The sequence below is a fragment of the Necator americanus genome, chromosome II (assembly GCF_031761385.1).
Source record: "Necator americanus strain Aroian chromosome II, whole genome shotgun sequence".
Taxonomy (NCBI): domain Eukaryota; kingdom Metazoa; phylum Nematoda; class Chromadorea; order Rhabditida; family Ancylostomatidae; genus Necator; species Necator americanus.
In genome coordinates this window covers 6,466,080-6,487,809 of record NC_087372.1, presented here as the reverse complement: position 1 = coordinate 6,487,809, position 21,730 = coordinate 6,466,080, and the positions used below count along the sequence as shown (strand labels likewise).

General features: G+C 41.8%; 2 protein-coding genes across 4 annotated transcripts; both read left to right on the top strand.

Moving 5' to 3' along the window:
• Nucleotides 1–628: 628 nt before the first annotated feature.
• RB195_017006 (uncharacterized protein) lies at nt 629–6,501 on the top strand (the record flags this gene model as incomplete). Of its 2 annotated transcripts, XM_064183795.1 has the most annotated exons (9): nt 629–757; nt 3,735–3,881; nt 4,284–4,361; nt 4,464–4,664; nt 4,721–4,790; nt 4,853–4,899; nt 5,693–5,718; nt 5,814–5,856; nt 5,932–6,501. In XM_064183795.1, 9 exons carry the CDS (start codon nt 629–631, stop codon nt 6,499–6,501), a joined length of 1,311 nt encoding a protein of 436 aa, XP_064039675.1. The 2 variants fall into 2 exon arrangements, with proteins under 2 accessions (XP_064039675.1, XP_064039676.1); XM_064183794.1 differs by having other exon boundaries at nt 5,814–6,501.
• Nucleotides 6,502–11,281: 4,780 nt separating this feature from the next.
• On the top strand, nt 11,282–21,362 carry RB195_017005 (uncharacterized protein; the record flags this gene model as incomplete). 2 transcript variants are annotated; one of them, XM_064183793.1, is made up of 9 exons in its annotated part: nt 11,282–11,389; nt 13,507–13,596; nt 16,936–17,013; nt 19,299–19,374; nt 19,445–20,286; nt 20,373–20,394; nt 20,452–20,498; nt 20,675–20,706; nt 20,867–21,362. In XM_064183793.1, the coding sequence occupies 9 exons, from the start codon at nt 11,282–11,284 to the stop codon at nt 21,360–21,362; spliced, it is 1,791 nt and encodes a 596-aa protein (XP_064039673.1). The 2 variants fall into 2 exon arrangements, with proteins under 2 accessions (XP_064039673.1, XP_064039674.1); XM_064183792.1 differs by having other exon boundaries at nt 19,299–20,394.
• Between the last annotated feature and the right edge of the window lie 368 nt (nt 21,363–21,730).

Below are 21,730 nucleotides of genomic sequence, written 5' to 3'. Positions count from 1 at the left end.
CGTCCATTTACACTGATACAGAGTGAGATGAACGGAATCACTCTCGTCCCAATAATCAACGACCCCGTATAGGCGTAACCCACCTAACACCTAAAACACGTACCACCCCGGTTTTGGGGTGATGCCTTTATCTTTTTTGGGGTGATGAACATACAACGATTATAGATACATTACATACATGATAGATATGGTACAATCTTACCGCTTTCTCACACCGGTGCACTAGTTTGACACCGTGGAACAAATGTTACTTCGTGTCACTGTTCTCGGCGCCGACAGTAGTTATCATATCAACAATATGCTTATCATATTCCTTTTAAGCAACCATAAGAGTATGCGCACATTAATAAAATTTATATAATCAACAAAATGACATAGATGACAAATAAGCTCGCATCTGCGCCCTATCTCAAAGCGTCTGCGTTCTGCACAAAGCTAGAGAGTGTAACCATCATTTAATTCAGTGCTTTCCAGTTCGGTAAACTTCTGCTGCCGAAGCAGCGCGATGGTGTAATAAACCTCTTTTGAGTGTTTATCACTTGTTTGCGGTTTGCTTAATTGCGTAATGTCGTTGTTATTCGTCTCTCTAGTTTTGAAAGGTAGGTCTTATTTGATAGAAAAGCGAGGTATGCGTTTCCTGGTCCTCTTATTGCTGATTTTGCCACTTCTCGATGCATACATCGATATGAAGGTTAACTATCTTCATAACGATACAGTAGAGAGGTGCTTGCAAAACTTCGTGGAGCCTATGCCGGGGGTAAGTGTTTGGTTAAGGCTTGTTAATTTCAGCCAAATCAAGAGTATGGTTAATTTGTTCTCGAACAAAGATTTCTTTCGAGAAACGTAGATTTCCCACAAATCTTTCTATTCACATGTTAAAAACACTCAAAGTGGATAAGCGAAACAGGGGAAACATGGGAATAGTATTATCCAGTGGGCAGATGTTGCGCAGTCGCTTAGAGATCCGTTGTACGGTCGATGGTTCGGAACCCTCTTCATGCCAACCAAGCTCTTCATCCTTCAGAGGTACCAGACTTGTTCGGGAGGATAAATAATTGACTTGATCATCACTGCCTGCCCCCTCTCTCCCTGCAATTCATTGTACAGGCCAACACACGTTCCAAAAACCGCAACGATTACAAATTCCATAAAAACGCGTTCGAGCATCCCAAGTGGATTGATACGCCAGTGACTTCATCCTTTTACCCTTATTATCCAGTATTATTATTATTAGTATTCACCGTTCGACGCTGTTAGTTTACGTTACAAGATTCAACCGTTGTTACGCCTGAAGACCAGTGCAAGCGGGAGATAAAATCCTCCAACTTCAGATCGACTACTTTCTGATAAGGAACACAGTTCAGCCGTGAGTTCACGAATCTAGAACTGTTCGGAACATCGCATTGGACTTTGACCCCCAAATTCTTCTCAGCCTCAATAGACGGTTCCACAAGAGAAAAAGGGGACTTCTCCTTTCACCGAAAATTACAAGTGTAAAAGATGAAGAACGCAGAAGAAAATCCGCAAACGCGTGTCTATCAAAGCTGAATAGTCATGTGAGATTTTGCCCCCGCAGATGCAAAGATGAATAGTCATGTGGGAGCACAAACCAGGCAGACCCTCTGCGATGCATGCTTCTCCTCTTAGTGTATCCAGGGCGCAGCAAACGAAAGATTCCAGTTCTAGTGCCGAAGAAGTTCATCTTTGCATCTGCGAGGCAAAATCCACGTATAATTCTGTATGTGCCGCCCGCAACGCTGGCGATTTTAACTATAAAAAGGGTGCGGGACAAGAGGTACCCGTAAAAATCGGCTGACCGCTCCTGTCCCCCCTTCAGCACCGCGGTCCTCTGCGTAATTACGGCTGCCGCTCCACCAGCTAGATATCCTCCACGACCGCCTGAGATCACCTACACCCCGCCTCCCTGCTCTCTGATCAACGCCGCACGCGACGTTTGCGCCGCGACGAAGCGGTGGATAGTGCGAATTTTGAAGGGAGGGTTAGTGAAAAACGAATTGCCGCAGCGAATTCTGATGTACGGATATAGTAAACTAACCGCATGTTATTGAGAATAAAAGAGAAGTAGACCTTCTATCCAATGTAAATTTACATAAGTAAAAATTACCTCAAAAGATGCTACAGGGAAAAGAATAACATACATGTATTTTCACACATATCATAATTTAACACATTTCATGCCCTAAGTCTTCTATATAAACTAGCAATGCATAAGTATGTGTTTGTTACGATGCCATTCAACGAATTCGTGTTCAACTTTCAAATGTAGTAGCAATAATAACAGCAACTTTATGCGCTTATTACTTTGTATACATTTTTTATGCTCCTTTCTACATTTTACCCTTTCAAAATTTTGCATAGATATAATTTTTGCACATGTCAAGTATTTCAATACTTGCTTGTATGTTTTATACAGTTTTATATATTGAAACTTTGTATGGTTCTTCAAACTTTTTTCAACAGCGTTTTATCGCTTCATTTCTATCTACTCTCTGCATAAAATCAATATGACAGGTTAGGTGTATTGGTGGCGAACAGAGACCTTTGTATCTTTGAGATATACCTTTAGCTACAGTGTATGTCTGCGAGGCATTATTCGCTTCTCGTTAATCGATGGATGCCAGTTTTACCCAGCTAGATAGGCAAAAAGAAATCCTTAGAAAGCGGAAAAAGTAAAGAAGATAGCATAAAACCGATCAGTGGGACATTGTTTGAAACATCTCTTGCATTCAAATAGAAGAATGAGTGTTTTCCACCTAACGAGTCAAAACAGGATAATTTCGTTTTCACTCGCATTTCTAAATGGTCTATCACTTATACAAACCTATTTCATTCTTTCCTTCTTTTATATTAACTTACAAGCACACTTTATGTAAACCTTCGAACAACATCTAATACCAGGTACTTTCCTTTCCGTTCGATTTTAAAAGCACATCATAAGAGCTGTAGGCGCGGCGAAATGGGAGGGTGGCGTGGGCGGGGCGTCTTGAAGACATAGCAGAAGAGGAGCAATCAAGCTACTGTAGCGATTATGACGGTATCAGGAGACGCGCGGTGCAATTAACGACGCTCATTAGCCTCCTGGATACGCGGGGGCACATCATACGGGTACCTCTTGACCGTTTTCCCTAGAAAAAGCGTCCGAGGAGGAAGCTGTATCGCCAACTTCAAAAAGACCGCGAAGAAGAATGGGCGCTCAAAGCAAAGGACATTGAAAAGAAGAAGAAGAACAAGAAGCCGCGGAAAGCATACGCTCTACTAAAACAGTACAGCGGCAAAAAGAGAAGATGTTCACCACTTCTGTCACTGGAATGCAAGACCGAAAACGGATTAGTAATGTACCGGTTAAAAATTGTCAAGCAAAAAAGTTGATATGAAGTAAATGGAACGTTCAAAAAACCTTTATGGCTATGGTGTCTGTATGGTAGCTGCATCAAATCTGTGCGATATTTTTAAACTCCCAGACGAGTCTGATACTTATTTGTCCATCACGGAGGGATAAAAAGATTGATTGGGTTAGGACGGTTTGCAATCCTTGTTCATGTTAAAGCGGGACATCTTACCACTGCCATCCGACCGAAAATCTTACACAGCATAAGACTGCGAGTGGATTTGGGAGTGCTACAGAGCACTAAACATTTTCTGAAATCTCTAAGCATAGGTTAACTAACGTCACCAAACTGAAGCATTTTGTTGTAAGCGGTTAAATATTTTAGGCGGAATTGGAAGAAGTATATTGCTTCGGGTTTAGACACTTTTATGATTACTATATAGATGATGTTGGATTACTAATTGATTTTTGGTGTTTTTCAAATGCAACAATTTATACCATGTATGGAAATCTTACCGATGTGGACGATGGTGTAAGTGTAACTACGGGATACTTTGATGTTAGTCGTAATCACGTCTTGTATTTGTTATTGAGTTCTACAAAGAATAAAGGTAGTATCAACCGCTCTCCTATTTTGCTGTGTCATCAAAAATTCCGGTACTTTTTTTGTTTATAACAAATTCAATCTATACAAAAAAAAGCGAACACAATACAATTTACAAATGAGCCTAGTTAAATTAACAGAAAAACAAATGTCAGTTTCTTTTGTGATGCAGTAAGAGGGGAAAAAATACTCTGGAATCAGAATAACTTTAGTTCTTTCGAGACTCTCCTCATTACTATACAAAGATTTTTTTCGGCTGCATGGGATAAATTTTTTTTTCTAATTTTTCTATTTGAGACAAAAATGCCGTATAGCTGTGTAAATTTGCAGATACGTTGTCATGTAACTGAAGAAGGCTCGTCATGTATCTGCTCGTTGAACTTCACAGAATGCTTCAAAAGAGTCTGGGTAAGGATCCTCTCATTCGATATATTTTGATTTAAAAAATCACAGATTTTTAAAGTATTACGTGAGTTAAGTAAACAATAAACGATACAAGACTATGTACAGCACCTCTTCCCGAGCAGAGTCTATGAACTCTGCAAAGAAAATGAATGGAATACATTCCTTCAATATGCCGAAAATACTTGGAATGAAAAGAAACCGCTACCATATCCCGGAAGCACATCTCGAACAACGTATAGAGTTACGAATGCTACAACTGCAACTACTACCACTTCTACCACAAAAACTACAAATTTTAGTAGTACGGTACGGATATATTCACTATGTAGGAACAAATCGATATCGACAACTACGCATTGTAGGATACGAAGCCATTACCAACAACAACTATATCAACAACTAGCAGTTCGTTCACATTGCCCACTCCAACAGGTAAATGACAACATCGTTTGAGTGATTTTTTTTCAGTTGGAACAAAATTTAATTTACTTAAGAGAAATTCACCTTCAGTGGAGTGTTTCCTCAAATCAGTAAGAAAGAGGTGAGAAACTTTGAAAGTGAGATGTGAAACACATAACGATTTCAATTTCACCATCAGTTCTCGCTTGAGATCATAAATGTGATAGTCGGAGCTGGTGCTCTGATCCCCTTCACTTTTGAACGGTTGGGGAAGGGACCTTCTTCACTTTTAAACGGTTGGCGAAATTACCCCCTTCACTTTTGGGTGGTTGGCGAAAGCACTCCTTCACTTGAGCCGCACCCAATGAGCTAAACCCCCTTCACCTGGGGAGGGTCCGGTTTCTCCCTATCGCATCTATGCTTGAGATGACCATGCGTTTCCTAGATTCAAAGAGAAATCTCTTAAGAAAGGTTCCCTTACAAATGTTTAATCAAACAACAGTGTTTCAATTGAAATTCCTTTGAAGACGTCACCTCACGAATCTGACGGGTATGGATTTCCGAGGGCCAAAGACTGTAGGGGGAGGGGGAAGCAGATTACAAAAACAAGTGGGATCTCGGTCATCTCTCCCTGCATCACTATAAGCAGACGGCTTCGGAATGTGGTTCCTCACGACGTCCTCTTTTGCAACACCTCACCTTTGTGCCCCGCCCCCGCCTGCGATTCGTTGGAAATCCATTCGCATGCCCCAATGGGCAATTCATTTCATTTCACGAATAGCAGGCGCGGCACAAAGGTGGCGCGTTGCAACAGAGGACGTCGTAAGGAAGCGCATTCCGAAACCGTCTGTTTACGGTGATGGAGAGACGAGCGAGATTGCACCCGCTGATGCCTTTAAACTAACAAAAAGAAGAAAAAAAACGAATCTGTTTAGGTGGATAAACAAAGAAGAATGGCCCTGTGAGTTTTAATTGATTATCCATGTTTCTAGGGATTTTTTTCCTGAGTAGAATCTCTAGTTCAGTCAACTGTACAATTGATGCTGATCTTTGCAGAAAACACTCGACATTATATCTACTCATAGTCGTATTTTGCATGGTACTCTTGCTAATTCTTCTTCTAACGCTCATAAATGGAGTACGGAAGCGTTTACGTGTTCGAGCATTTACTCAGGACCAGCAAGGACGTCCAGTATCAGAAGGACAACTGCATGGAAAACGGGAAGCAAGAGAAGAAACATCAAAAAAAGACAGAGATGTTGAAAAAGGTGCTCAGGGGAAACATCCCGAAACAGAGAGTAAACTTGGAAGGGATACGATTAAATCAGCTGAGTCCATAACCGACCCTAAATCTGGAGAGAAAACCAACGGAACAAAATCTGCGGAGACAATTACAGGGAAATTCAAAACTGCTGAAAAAACTAATGGCGAATTTAAATCTGCTGAGGCAACTAATGGAAAAATTAAATCAGCTGAGAAAAGTGGGGAATCAAAATCTGCTGAGACAACTACTGGAAAATCTAAATCTGCTGAAAAAATTAACGGAGAATCTAAATCTGCTGAGAAAAGTTGGGAATCTAAATCTGTTGAGGCATTTACTGGAAAATCTAAATCTGCTGAGAAAGTTAGTGGGGAATCTAAATCTGCTGAAAAATCTAATGGGAAACACTCCCGTCCTCAGCTTAAAATAAGAGATTTGGTTAAGAAATTAACAACAAGGACTCCAGAAAGAGGATCAAAATAGCGATTTAAAGAAGAAAAATCCAACCGAGCATAAAATGGCAGTAATCCACGAACGAATCTTTGTTAATCATATGTTATATTTGTCTTACGCCTGTTTTTTCAATAAAATCTTTCTTTGTTTTCCATGAATTAGTGCACAAAGTTCAAACGAGTTCGAAATCTAACCTAGAAACATGAGGAATTTGCTAGTGTGTAATACCTCTAGTTATAACTATTGTAGGAAAAAGTTTCGACAAATACGATCAATTTTGTTCTTCTCCGCGCACCGAGAACTTTTTAGCTGAAGAATGTAAACAGTGTCGCAAATATTTTCTCCAGCCGTAATATATATGATTGCGAAGAGAAAATACGCGCGACTCGATGAGTAAGACGAAGACGAGAGCGGAAAATACAAATTAGCACCTTGTACGCTGATGTTAGCTGCACCTTTCAGACAAACTTCTTTTTGAGAAGTGTGGAAGTTGTTTCATTGCTCTTTTGTGTCCCTATAGTTTCCCATGCTCGACTATCATCAGTACCTCGGGAGACTAAGACGTTAATCCTCGAGATGTAAGCTTTGCCACTGTACAGCCCAGAAAGATTGAAGATTTCTTGACGTCAGCACAGGACAAGATCGCACATTGATAAGCGTTAGTGTAGGAATTCAGAGTTGAATATTTGCTATGTACTAGGATGATAAGAAAGTCTTGTTAGTTCTGTGTTTTTTCTTCATTATTTTTTATTCAGCATACAATGAGACTCAACCAACAATATAATCGCCATTGTTAACCACTACAGTGCTCCAACTAATGAGCAGAACAGCGGCCGCTTCTGACAGAAACGAGGAAGTTGGGAGTCCAAGAAGTCGGCGACCCCTACCAATGTCTTCCAACTTGGTGAAAGTTTTCTTAGCAAAGAAAGCCTTAGAGGTATCACCCCACGAATCTGGTGTGGTATGGATTCCCGATGGTCAAGGACTATACGAGGTCGTAGATTGCAGAAACGGATGGGATCCCTCTAATTTCTTCCTAGTCGCCGTAAAAAACGACCCGGAAGATATGGCGCGGGCACAAGGGTGGCGGGCTCCAATAAAATTTGTCGTAGAAAACTGTGTCCCGGAACGCTCGAAATTCTATTCGAGGGCTTTTGTGCCCGCCGCATCTTCTGGGCCGTTTTTACGGCGATTAGGAGCAAATGAGCGGGATCCCACCCGTTTATGCAATCTATGACCCCGTACAGTCCTTGGCCATCCGAAATCCATACCACTCAGATTCGTGGGATGATGGCCTTAAGGTTACAGGTGATAATCAGAGGAGGCATTGAATAAGGAGAACGTGGTACTGCGTCCCAGCACAGCCTTTCCTATTCTTGATGTGTCTCCTTAAAGGCATCATCGCGGTACGGATTTCAGGTGGAGTATTCGTATACGGGATCGTAGATTATGGAGAGAAGGGTGATTCTGTCCATTTCTTCTTAATTGCCGTAAAAAAACGGCTCGGAAGATACGGCTTCGAGCGCTTCGGTGCACTATTTTCTACAACGAGTTCGATTGGAGCGCACCAGCCTTGTGCACGCGCAGCATCTTCCGGGCCGTTTTTTACGGCAATTAGGAAGAGATGGACGGGATCACTCCCCTTTCCATAATCTACTGTCCCGTATAAGAATACTCCACATGAAATCCGTACCACCTCAGATTCGTGGGGTGATGCCTACAGCTACAAGAGGTCTCGCGTATAATGAAGGAGATGCATTGAAACATGTCTTAGCCGGTTTTCTCGAACAGGTTCAGCGATTTTCCTAAGTGGGGTAAATGGCAGCGGTGACCATGTGTCCTTGCGGCAACAGCTCATCGTACAGCATTCTTTTCGAGTCTCATAAGCAGGAGAAAAGGACCACGGTATTGTGTATTCTCTTGTGAAGCAAACGAACCGGCGGTGAAGATTCCTGGTGATACCGGCGCGCTTTTGTGAAATTGAGATCGTGTTCAAAGTTAGAAGCATCACCCCGCAAATCTGACGTGGTATAGATTTCCGATAAACAAACTCTATCCAACTCTTCTTTTCTATCAACCTAGTACACAGCAGCACTTTTTACTTAACAAAAAAATTTCTATTTTCTAAATACAGACATTGAAAGGCGCCATTTTGCTTGCAGGCATAGGTATGTGAGGAACTCATTGATCGAGTTTTCTTGTGTAGCTGAGTTCGAAGAGCCGTCTGCGCACCGTCAATTCATCACAATCGAAGTGCCGAACGGTTCCACTAAGGGCTCCTTTTTGATCACAGTCGGAGGAGTTCCCCGAAGCATTTCTTCAAGGTCATCGTTTAAACGCGATGAAATCGGCGAAAACATTGTTCGATGAGCGAGAGGAAACTTGCTAACGTTAAAGTTATGTTATTTATTCATTTATTTATTTATTCGCATACACAGATAGTGCACCAAAAAGAAAAAAAAAACACATTTTTCTATGTCAGGATAGTTAAAAAAAAAACTCGGCAAGCTCATTGTCAGTGGGGCCTGAGGCAGTCCTTTTCGTGGCGGAAACGCATCAACATGTCGTTCTCCTACTTCAGAAAGTGAAGAGTCCTCTCATGACATCTACTCCCTCAATCCAGAACGCTCAACATTAACGGCTTGTTTAACATATCTGGATACGAACAACTTAGCCCCCTGCACGTTGCAATATAGAGCGAATCTGACGAGAGACCTTGAACGAAGAGGGTTCACTAACTTTCGTGATCCTCAAACGGCTAACCACCACAATCTGGACGAGCTAGAAGATGCGGAAGTCGATAAGATGAGGTTATTTGGAGATAATATAGAGAAGAGGTGACATGACGGAACATTTTAAAAAAGTGATCAAATCATAAGATATTAGTATCCTTGTTAATGAATGAGCTTCTATGAGCGAGTTAGGCTTCATGGGTCAGAAGGATGCGAGGACTGGCCATGCAGTTAGCTGAAAAAAGAATAGATTTATGAGAAGGAGGGCAATGAAAAGAGGGATATAGTAAACAATTAAGAACTAACTAATGGTGGGAATCTATGAGCGGTCCGTATACTGAGCAAATGACACCAGACATCTGAAAGCTGCTAGAATAAGAGATGCATGCTGTTAGAAATCAGTATTCAAACACCTGCGTATGTCAATTTTCTTCACACTCATCTTGAATATTCTACTGTGTTCGGCTTTAAGAACATCACGAGGTAAGAGTTCCAACCATCTTGCAGTTCTATAGAAGAAATTGTTGAACATAAGCGAAAAGTTTTTATGCTGAATTTTTGCGTAATGTAAGTTGAAACTGCCAGTTCTTTCACTAGAAGGTCTAAAGTACCAATATTTGCTGGGCGTTAACTTGGTTTCGTTTCTGAGGACTCGAAAACAAAAGATCAAGTCGGAGTATATACGTCTGTTCTTCAAGCTCTTCCTACATAATTTTCTAAGACGATCGTTGTAGCTAGTCACCGCTAGATTTGCTGACATTCTTCTGAACAACATACAGGTAAAAGTATCTTGCACCTTTTCGAGCTTCGCTATGTGCTTCTTTTTTGAGGGGCTCCAAATATGAGAGCCATATTCAAGATGAGGTAAGACGAACGATTTGCATAGGCGAGTGAGAATAGTTGAATTACTGGTGTGGGCAATCCGAAAAAGCCGAAAAAGGAAAGAGTATGCTTTTCGTACAACATGATCAATGTGTTCAGAGAAGTTGAGGTTATCATCGACAAAAATTCCTAAGTCTCTTACAGATTTACATGTGTTAAGAGTTACTCCATTCATACTATACTCAGCCACATCCCCTTTACCTAAATGCATGACCAGAGACTTGTCATAGTTAATGTGCAAATACCATTTAGAAGCCTAGTCAGACATCCTAGTTAGTGACGTTTGAAGTGAAGTACGTACTTCATGGTAGTTCTCATCATCATAGATGCCGTAAATCTTAATGTCATCAGCGTACATTTGGACTTTCACAAGTGGAGAAATTCTGAGCACACTTGGTAGGTCGACTGTGTAGATAAGAAATAAGAGAGAGGACAGGACTCCACCTTGTGGAACTCCACTCGTACAAGGGAATTTGGCTGAGTATCTATGGCCAACCTTGACTGTTATACTTCTCATGTTCAGATAAGAGATCATCCAATCCAAAATATGGCCCCGTATTCTAAAGTAATGGAGTTTAGCAATTAGTTTCGAGTGGCATACTTTATCGAAAGCTTTTGACAGGTCAATGTATGCTACATCTATCGATTTACCTTGGTTCAGAGCTAGAGACCAGTCAAAAACACTATCAATTAAGTTAGTACATGTCGAAGCGCCTGCAATAAACCCATGTTGTTCAGTGGGAATAAGATGAAACTTTTTTAGCCAAGATAATAGTTTATCCCTGATTATTTTTTCCACTACTTTCACCGGCGTTGGTAGTAAGCTAATAGGACGGTAATTGCTCAGTAAATTTGTACCTGCACACTTTGGAATGGCTGTGACAATGGCGTTTTTCCAGACTTGTGGGACTTCACCTAATGATAATGAGATGTTAAAGATGTGAGCTAGAGGAGGAGATAAAGTAGCAGCGCACTCCTTATATACAATAGGTGGGATTCCATCATACGTTTCACTAACCGACGGCTTAAGAGATTCTAGGTGTTTGTAAATATCAGTAGGGTGGAAAAACAAGTTATTGATGTGATCCATGCCATATACGGTTGATAATTGGTGGAAAGATATATGAATGGCTCGGTAGTTCGCATTTCCATTTCATGCAATTCGGTGATCGTAGTTGGTTCGAAGTTGTGGATGAATGTGGCAATTCCTATTCAGTATTTCAATTGTGCTGGGCTTTCTTGGGCCTGCACTTCAGGACGTAGACAAGTGCAAAGAATTGGAGTCCAGTGCTTTTGGTACCCATGTGAGTCAATTTTCACATATTGAGAGCCCGTGAATTCATATCTGTGCCCAGCATTGCTCAACTAGAAATTTACCATTCTCATTCTCGCACTTAAAGGACGAAAGCAAAGGATAATATGCTTGACGTTGATCAATCCCTTTTGAATGCGCCAGCGCACTCCACTTCGCTCAGATTTGTCGAGATTTATGAATGGAGCATCAGCGATGATCTACTGAGGGCAAACGTTCCATGAATTCAGTGTTGCTGTCCACCAGACAGATTCAGCACCGATTCACTGATAAGAGGCCTTTTGAACGAAGATGAACTATCGAATGTCCTACCGTCGCAGTACCCAATTACAATGTTTTCACAAAATTTGCACTAACTAAGCGAATGAATATGTCTAAATGCTGCTTTTAACATCTTCTGCGCATATTTCGCTATATTTCGCTGGCATTTGCACAAGTACTTGAATATTTCACAACCTAAGAGCTTCTACTGAGTTCAATCCTTATTGACGACCGGTTAACTTTGTTACTAGTTGGAAATGTTGATGTTTTCTTTGTAATGTATCGTCTACTGATACAAGACACAACTGGCGGTCAAATTTAGAAGATTTATTGTGACAAAATCGGTCGATGAAGCTGTTAATTCCATACCTACAGACTTGCAAGGTTCCACAGCTCGTAATTAGATCTGCAGTTGTGTTAAGATGAAGTGTTGCGTGTCTGTGCACAATTAGAATGTACGTAATTGCAGAATCACTCATCTGCTTCATTGCATTTTACTATATAGTTATATTAAAGGTTGTAGAGGACATAATGTAGAATATGAGGAGGATAGAGATGATAATATGAAGAGATGATGACTCGGTGAAGTTGCAGAACACAAACCTTTCGAAATATTGTGATGATTACGGATGTCTTTTGACTGACACACATGATCTGAAGTAAAATTGCGCATGTTTTTTCATGAGCACGTTTGAGCACTGTCGGTTCGAAGATTTCAAACGTGTATGGTGCAATTTGAAAATCGGACTAAAAGACGTATCAAACTCGTGTGATGACGTTTTTCTGGAATTTCTTCATATTTACTAATAACGAAGGCACTCTAAAAGTTTATTGTTACCTGCGCGTGGTGGTTCTTGTTTGTACAGTGCAATCAGATTCCTTAGTATAGTCAAAATGAATGATCTGAAGCTCGATGCAGTTACATGGTCGGATGCCCTTCAAGCGGGGCGGTTGGGCGCGGCAGTTAGGGACAATAGACCGCAATGGTAGTATTCGTCTCTCCAGTACGAGTAAAACCAGTGATGCATGCTTTCGACGCAGCTGTTTGGGCGACTAGACGGAGCTTCAGGTCGTTTTGACTTGGCTACTCACTTTGTAGGCACTGTTATCTCTCACCATTCTCCGTTATTTTTCTGTCTACCCATTCCGGAGACAGAGTCAAGGGGCTGACAGTGCAAAGATGCACATGACACATTCGAATAATGTTCGCTCCGCGAGAATGTTAGGCATCTATGATATTATCTAGGTAGGCTACTCAATATTGGTTACACCATCAAATACTCAGAGACTAAGACTACTAACATTACTCTGCGGTGCACTTAAAGGTAGCATACCATCTGACGTGGTACGGATTTTCGATGGAAAGCTTCTATACGAGGTCGTAGATCGCGGAAAACCATGCGGTTCCCCTCATCTCTCCGTGATCGCCGTAAGAACCAGGATGGGAATCGCAATAGTTCCAACGAGATGCGCAAGAACACACCTCTATGCACATGTTCTGTTCCCTTCAGCAGTCTATTCATTAGTTTAACTTCAATAGGCTGTGAGGAGACTTTATTAATTGTCGAAGGCTCGCTCGTTGATGCGATGCGTGCACAAGGTGGCGCGTTGCAATGTAAGACGTCGTAAAAAAAAGTTGCTTTTTTTTACAGCAACTGAGGAGATATCCCGGTTTTCCGCAATCTACAACCCTGTATGGAAGCTTTACATGAAAAATCCATACCGCGTCAAACTCTTGGCATGCTGCCGTTAACACTAGAACAAATTTGCTCATCCGTTGCTCGAACAGTGGCTTCTTCACCTTCTGTCACTGTTTTTCAACCTCTCTGCACATTAAACGCTTTTCAGAGAGACGGTTATTGCTTAGAATTACAACATCATGCCTGCTCTCTCAATATAACAGGACCTTTCAAATCTTCCATTTATTTCCCAACAAGAGTGAGTTTACTTATTTTTGGGACACTTAAAAATCTAATTAGTGCCGCGTGCAGAAATATAATTGCAACCTGTATGCAGTGGCCCTGCTTTCACTAACGTAATCAGACATTCGACTGTACGCATTGGAAGAGTACTAGCTATATAAGCTGTACAGTTACGTGGCCCAAAATTTTCATGTGTTGCAAAAAGTTGCTATCATTCAGCACATCTCCAAATCCCACAACCTGAAAGTCAGCTACATGAAGAGAACATGGAATATTTAGCAGCAACTACTCGTTTTGCCACGTTGAGCTGCCGAACATTTTCGAGTGAACTCCTAAAAACTGCCATGTCTACGCTTCTACAATGTTTCTGGGCGGTTTGCTGCGTTACAAGAAACACACATCAGAGAGCGACCAGTCATCAGTAACGGTGGCCACACTATAGTCGGGTCAAAACGACATGAATCACGAGTGTAGTTGCCGTGCATTTGTGTGCGCGCTCGAAACGGTGCGGTGGAGCCACCAGTGGAACTGAGGTGGAGACCGTCGCAAACTGCAGCGATGGGTGGTACCAGCAAGGATTTTACTATGTTTCTAGCCGCTACACTCACCGAAATGTCTCGAGAGAAACCGCATAAGCAATTGCCTACGTGCTTCATATTGTTTTGACCCTACTCTATCCACTGCGGCGATGCCGATGGCACGAAGATAGGAGGCTGCGCCGCAGCTGTGAAGAACGACTATAACAACCTGGTGGAGGAATTTGGATTAATGTCATCTAGATGCGTCTTTGCACGACTGCAGGATCGCAGGTATGTACACTCTGCTTGGTAGGTGAACATGGACCTACAGGAACCGCTAAGAACAACAATAAGAATGCCTTCTTTGATGAACTCAATGCCTTGTTGACTAGAATACTTAGCCAGCAGGTGGTCAATGTCGGAATCGACGCAAAGGCGAAAATAAAACTTGAACAGCTAAGGAAAATAGTGTTATCCAGTGGGGCACGTGCCATGTAATAGTAAATCGCCTGGTTGACTTATGCAAACAGACGGGCCTCATCATCGCTTCCACATTGAAGAAGAATCATCGACACCACCTGCTTACGTGGCAAGAGTTGCTCCTTCCGATGTCTGAAGAACAGTACAACCATGAAATGAGAACTTTCGAACTTTAGATGGACTACGCTCTGAGGAGCAACATTACTCAGTCAAAAATCCGAATGGATATCCGAACACTTCCTGATGATATTTCAGAGTCGCGAGGGCAAATATCTAGAGGTGTTTGGTACGTCGCATTTGAATCTACCCACCGTCGAGTTCTGCTCCCCCTCAAGATAAGGGAGAGGAACGAGAATACAAGAGAAACCATGGAGCTCTTCTTCAGCCGAAAATTGACATGACAGGTCTGAAAGACGAGTGTGGGAGGTGATCCCACCAAACCACGTCTATTCATGTTGGAGTACGGATCAGGAAGGAACTTTGAGATGATTCTTTCCTTCTTCCAGTTTTAGTGCTGAAGAAGCTTCGCTTTATATGCGCGGAGGCAAAATCCACATATAATTCTGTATGTGGAGCCAGCAGCACTAGGGATTTTGACAAAAAAAAAGAGCACGAGAAGGAAATGGCATTGTCAGCTCGAACGTGATCGTGTGAACGAATAGACGTGAGGAGCGGATAAGTTTGAAGAGGCAGAGGAGGAAAAAAAACCCAGGGAAAGCCTTTTCATTCCTACAAAAGCGGCAAGACGAAAACATGTTCACCAGTCCTCAACAATATGAGTGGAGTGGGCGTCGGTGAAGCAATCCTTCCAATTTGGAGAGATCACTTGAACATAGCGCTGAACCTAGAAGCGCCATTAACTCCTGAATTCGAGCACATTCATAGACGGACATATGTGGTTAACGAGGAACCACCGACCAAATCGGATTTTCTGTTACTTTCTTTATCTAAAAGGTGGAAAATGGAAAGTTTGGTGGAAATGCTGTAATTGGCGCAGAAATACTAAAATCTCCTCCGTCTAGGATTCACGAGATGACGAAGAGCATCCGTTCGATTAAGGTTGACGAAAGGATACCTATCTCGTGGAGATGCACTATCATTGTTTCCCTCCAGAAGAAGGATCCTAGGAACTATCAAAGAATCAAATTGCCGTGTATTATGTATGTATCAATTATGTATAACCTTTTGGGGCAGATTATCCTAGATCAGCTTACTAAAAGTCGGTAACAAATAACGTGCGACGAGCAAGTGTGCTTTCGTTCTGTTTCGTCCCGTTCAATTTCCCCATCGATGGCATCATGCGAGGAACGAAGAGTCGATAGTGTCCTGCTGAGATAATCTTAGCACCATCAAAGTGTCCTTTGACTGAATTCAGGCTTGCCGACGATGTTATTACACATATTCGTGAAGGCCAGTACAAAACTTTAACATGCTGTTAACTTTGTGCCGGATCTAGCTGCAGTCCATGGGCTATATCTACGCCCTGATAACTGTGGATATGGGTCTCTTCGAGACTCCCAATGGGAATAAGGACCGATCGAAAGCTACGAAAATGATATTCAGCAAGGATGCGGTAAGGGCACTCCTGCATTCAAGTCATTAATGGAATCCTTGTGGTCGATCTCCACGCCAAAGAAGTCAAGCTGCGAGTCTACTTCCTCGCAATTGGCCCTATCATGATGTATGTATCCAACAGTTGAGCAGCACCGTCTACGGTGAAGGAGAGGGTTGACTGCATTGAAAGAAAGCTCTTAAGAAGCTTCTGGACTGAAGTGGTGAAAGAGAATCTGAGGACAGTGGATAGAGAGTTCAGACGAGACGTAAAGTTCCGCAAGAAATGAAACAGCGATGAATGGATTGATTCTGTGCAAGCACTCACAGAAGATTGAGAAGATTGGACAGAGCTATGTTCAAAAACGACGCACCTCGGCGACTATGCGGGCGATCGCGTCCGGCGATAATATCAGCACGCAGATTAAGTCAAGTCAAGTCGTTGTAAGAGTCTGGTAAGGAGGCCTCATTAAGCGCCGCACAGGGGTGATGCACTTGCAACTGTTTTCGTAAGAAAGATCTCCGGCTTCTACGTCGCTTTTTTGAACGACGATTGGGGGAGGATGAGAGGAGCCACTAGTTTCCGTAATCTACAATCCGAAATCTATGGTTTTCTGTGGCTTCCGTATAACGTCCCTTTCGTGATACTCTCCCTTCAATTTTTGGCATCGCTTTCATCTAAACCGAACCCAAAACTATACCGCTTAGAAAATCTGAAATTTTTGAAAGTTTTACTTAAAAGGTTTTCCTGTCAGTTCAATAATGATCACTGAATAAAATGATAATTTAAATCCCTTTTCTTTCAGGGAACATGTAAACGAAATGCCGAAGATAAACTATTATGTTTTTGTATGGAAAGAACTCAATGTACTAATCTTATACTGGTGAGCATTTTATATTGCGAAACAAAATAACGTTAACAACAATAATGTCCAATGTGTAGCAAACTCTGTCTTTCAAAACTGGGTGAAACCACTACATATGGTATTTAACGGTGAGGTGTGCTAGAAATGAGGTAGAAGTGTCCATTACTATAAGCTCAAATGAAACCGGCGAGGAAAAGTAATGGATTCAAATCATAAAGACATCTCAACAAAGTACCTGCTTTGGATTTTAGAGTTGACTGTATTTTGCTTTAATTATGTTTTTTTTGTAATCGATTCACCTCCTTCATAACTCGCACATCGGTTCGTTTGTGAAAATCCAGCTTCGTTTTCCACAAAGAAATTCTCTTCACAAAGTCAGTAAAAGTCAAACAAGAAGTTCTTCGAATTCCTGAAGGTCTGCATGTATCTCTGGGCCAAACTTTTCCGGATATTCTAGCAGGAGGCAGGAGCTACGGGATTTTTGAAGCTTACACTGTGGAATGTTGCGCCAAAATAAATGAGCGATATCTAGGTAGGGAGCACCTTTTGAATTGGAAGTCTCGTCGTCCGGCCGGCGGCAGCTACCGACATCAGTGACGTTTCTGACAGGTTGACATCGCTGTTGGTTTCTAGCTTTTTCGCTTCAGCTTCATGCCCAACATAGCTTAAAGGGGATGTTCCTCACCAAAGATTTGTTGTGCTGCTTTTGAAACTCACGAGAAAGTGGCGAGACCCAACACCTGCAATGATACAGTCTAACTCTGACGTGTATTTATAGCATCCAAGCGAAATCTACGCGAAAAAAAGAAGCGAGTGCGACGGACCGCGGTCCAAGCCGCTGTAAGAAAACGCACGCCTTCATCTCCCTTCGACTCCGGCGAGAGTTTTAAAGAAAAAAAAACGTTTAGCACAAGACCCATTAAGTTCTCGCAGAAGTCAGTTTTAGTGCTTCTGCACAAACACAGCCTATAACGATAGAAACCGCGTACACGAACTGTCCGCGTCCAACCTTGCAGGAAAAAAAGCATAGCTTTCTCCTTCTCTCTCCAAGAGATGGTCGACTTTCTCCAGACGTTTATAATTATGTTGAAAGGTAGGTCATGCGCAAAAATCTTGCGAGGAAGAGACAGTGGGGCCCGATAAGAACTTACGACAAACTTGACCCATCCAAAACGGGGAAGCTATGGATGGCCACTAATCGCGCAGCCTGCTTATAGCCTCGACCCCCTATCTGCGAGAATTGGCTGTTCAAGACCTTAGTAGCTTCCTGGATTGAAGAAACTTAGAGATTGAGGACAAGATCAGAAAGATACTCGGCGATTTTTTCAAGTCCCACCCCAGTTCTTCTAAGAGATGAAAATCGCCGTTGCCTGAGCATTGGTGTAAATGGTGTTGTCTATACCTATAGTACGTATGTGACCTCGAAACAGTTTTTAAAATGTTTCTAAACAGCTGATCTCCTGATTTCCATCTGCAAAGAATTGTGAACATCATGAACAAAGAATAGACCGCTAGCACTTGATTAAAAGGAGAATATATTGATGACTCCTATGCAATCTGTGAGAAATGAAGATTGAAGTTGCTGAGATCTCTGCGTTGTAGAAGAATTCATTGCCTGACTGATATCCCTAATAGTACGCAAAAACGTAAACTGCTAAGTGACTACTTATATGCCGTTATTTATCCTTAGCCTTATCCGTTATCTATCCCCATGCACCTGCTACGTTTATCTGGGTCGGGAATTGAACATGATGAAGGACCTGACTCCCGAGCTGGACAGGAGGAGGCGAGCGGCATCGAGGATGTAGTGAAGAAGGCCAGGAACATCCGGCTCCGTGCTCACCTCTTCAACACCACCGTACTTCCTGCTTTGACCTATGCTTCGGAAAAATGGGCATTTCGCAAGCAGGAAGAAAAGGCAGTGGGCGTCATTGAACGCGCAATTGAGAGAGAGATGCTAGGAGTATCCCGTTTCACCCAAGTGAGGAATGGGACTCGCAGATCTCTCTTATGTCAGCGATCGAAGATTAGAGACGCCGCCGCGTTTGCCAAGGAAAGTAAAATAAGGTGGGCCCGACACGTAATGCGCTTTAACGACAACCGTTGGACCGTGAGCGACTGGAAGAATTGCTGGCGCCCGCTATACCAGTTCGAAGATCAACGGGAGTCAAGGTGATCAAGGTGATCTATCCTTAAAAACGATGATCACATTCGAAATTTTGTTTTAAAAGCGAAAACCTTGCAGAGGTGAAAAAAACATAAGATAAAATCGAATTCATCGCTGAATTTAAAATCATTCTAAGGTAAATCTGCTGAGGTCGCTACCGTCTGCTGAAAATCATAAACGTTGCCGGCAGGAAGTTACTAGAGCTGTTGATGGTGCATGGAAGAGAGTAACAAAAACTACGACTGTATCTACAACCACTAGCACTCCTACTACTACAACTAGAACAAAAACTACCACTACCACTCCTACCACCACCACAACTACTACTCCTACTCCTACTACTAGTACTAGTACTACAACAACAACAACTACCACTACTACAACTACAACAACCAGAAGAACTACTACCCGTACAACCACTACTACAACTACAACAACAACAACCCCTACAACAAGAACGACAACAACTACCCCCACCACCACCACCAGGACTACCACTACTCCTACAACCACCAGAAGAACTACTACCCGTACCACCACTACTACTACCACTACTCCTAGAACCACCAGAAGAACTACTACCCGTCCCACCACTACTACTACCACAACTCCTAGAACCACCAGAAGAACTACTACCCGTCCCATCACTACTACTACCACTACTCCTAGAACCACCAGAAGAACTACTACCCGTCCCACCACTACTACTACCACAACTCCTAGAACCACCAGAAGAACTACTACCCGTCCCACCACTACTACTACCACTACTCCTAGAACCACCAGAAGAACTACTACCCGTCCCACCACTGCTATTACCACAACTCCTAGAACCACCAGAAGAACTACTACCCGTCCCACCACTACTACTACCACTACTCCTAGAACCACCAGAAGAACTACTACCCGTCCCACCACTATCACTACCACTACTCCTAGAACCACCAGAAGATCTACCCGTACTGCCACTACTACTACCACCACTCCTAAAACCACTACTATTCCTACAACTAAAACAACAACTACAACTACTACTCCTACAACCATTACTACAACTACAACCACTCCTTCAACCACAACTGCTATCCCCAAAACAAGAACCAAATCAACAACAACATTTACTAGTACTACTACTACTACTAGAAAACCTATCGCTACCCCTATTCCTCCCTTAATAACTACTAGAAAAACAACATCAACAGTCTCGAAGGCTTCAGAAGAAGTGACAACAGGTAACGAGAATTGATTGAATTGCTTTCAGTATGTGATAGGTTAGAAAAGATTTGCAGACACAAGTAAAACTCCCAGAACAATACCAGTTCTTGAGTCAAAAGAGGTGAGCCTTGTTTAGGAGTAATTCACTTTTCTATAAGTGCAGAGCGCAGAATACACTGCAGAGGTAACAAAGATATTTATCATACGCGTGCGAAATTTGTCAGTTAGTTATATTGTTTTGTTATTATACTTGTAAAAATCAATACAAACTCCAAAAAGTACTGAGTACTGTTTAAGGTAATCATTCAACGACAACGCAAAAAACTTTTGTGAGTACATCTTTCTGTTCAATTAGGTGAAGTAAAAATAGATTTTTCTTTTGATTACGTTCTTCAAGACGGTAATAGACTCTTAAACTTATCAATCTCCAAAAAGAGGTCAATACGTATTTTGCAAACGTACGCACATATATAATTGGTAAGTTTTCAGGAAAGGAGTGACGTTCCAGATGTTCCTTGTATCTTTTATAATGACTATTGTGTTATTTCTTCAATTGGTCGTCATTAATCGAATGCGTTCTTATCTACGTCAACGTTGCCGTCGTCCACCTTCCAATATGTATTCTTCTGAAATTAAAGAGAGAAATTTGTTAAGAAGAGATCCAAAATCCTCCAAATTTAAATATAACAAACAAATGTGGAAAAGAACATCGAAGGATTTATCAGGGAAGAGGAGAAATCTAGAGAATAAAATGAAATATCGCCTTAAACAAGAAGTTGGTGAAAAGCAATTAATGGGAAAATATGGTAGTTCAGAATCGGATCAAAACGTCAAAATATTCCGAATTGAGCCAATCGGAACGGGAACGAGCACAAAAGACTCGCCAGAGTCTAGTCCAGTAAAAGCGGTATCAATCGCTCAGAAACCGATCTATCTACAGATCAAGGATTCGAGTGATATTGGTCGTTACAAGCGCAATATATGATCTCTAAAATAAGACATTATTACGATTTGCTTATTACGAAATTAATGTGGTATTGCAATTTCTAACATTTATTGTATATATGTGAAAATTAATATAAAAAATTAGAAACAAATGTTTTGTGGTGTACATTTTTCTCAGTTCTTAAATCGTACTTGTTGTGATTATTTCTTCTCACCTTCATTCATTAGAGGAGCAAAATAAAAAAAAGGTGATCACCTCAGCTCATTGAGAAACAATTGTAGTTGTAGCTTCTAGTTTTTTTTTTCTCGGCGAAAAATGGCTGACAACATTCTGTGGGAGTTCACAGCTCTTTCCCAGCGCCTAAGAACCAGTAACTTACAGTAACCGCTTACATTTACCTAAACCTA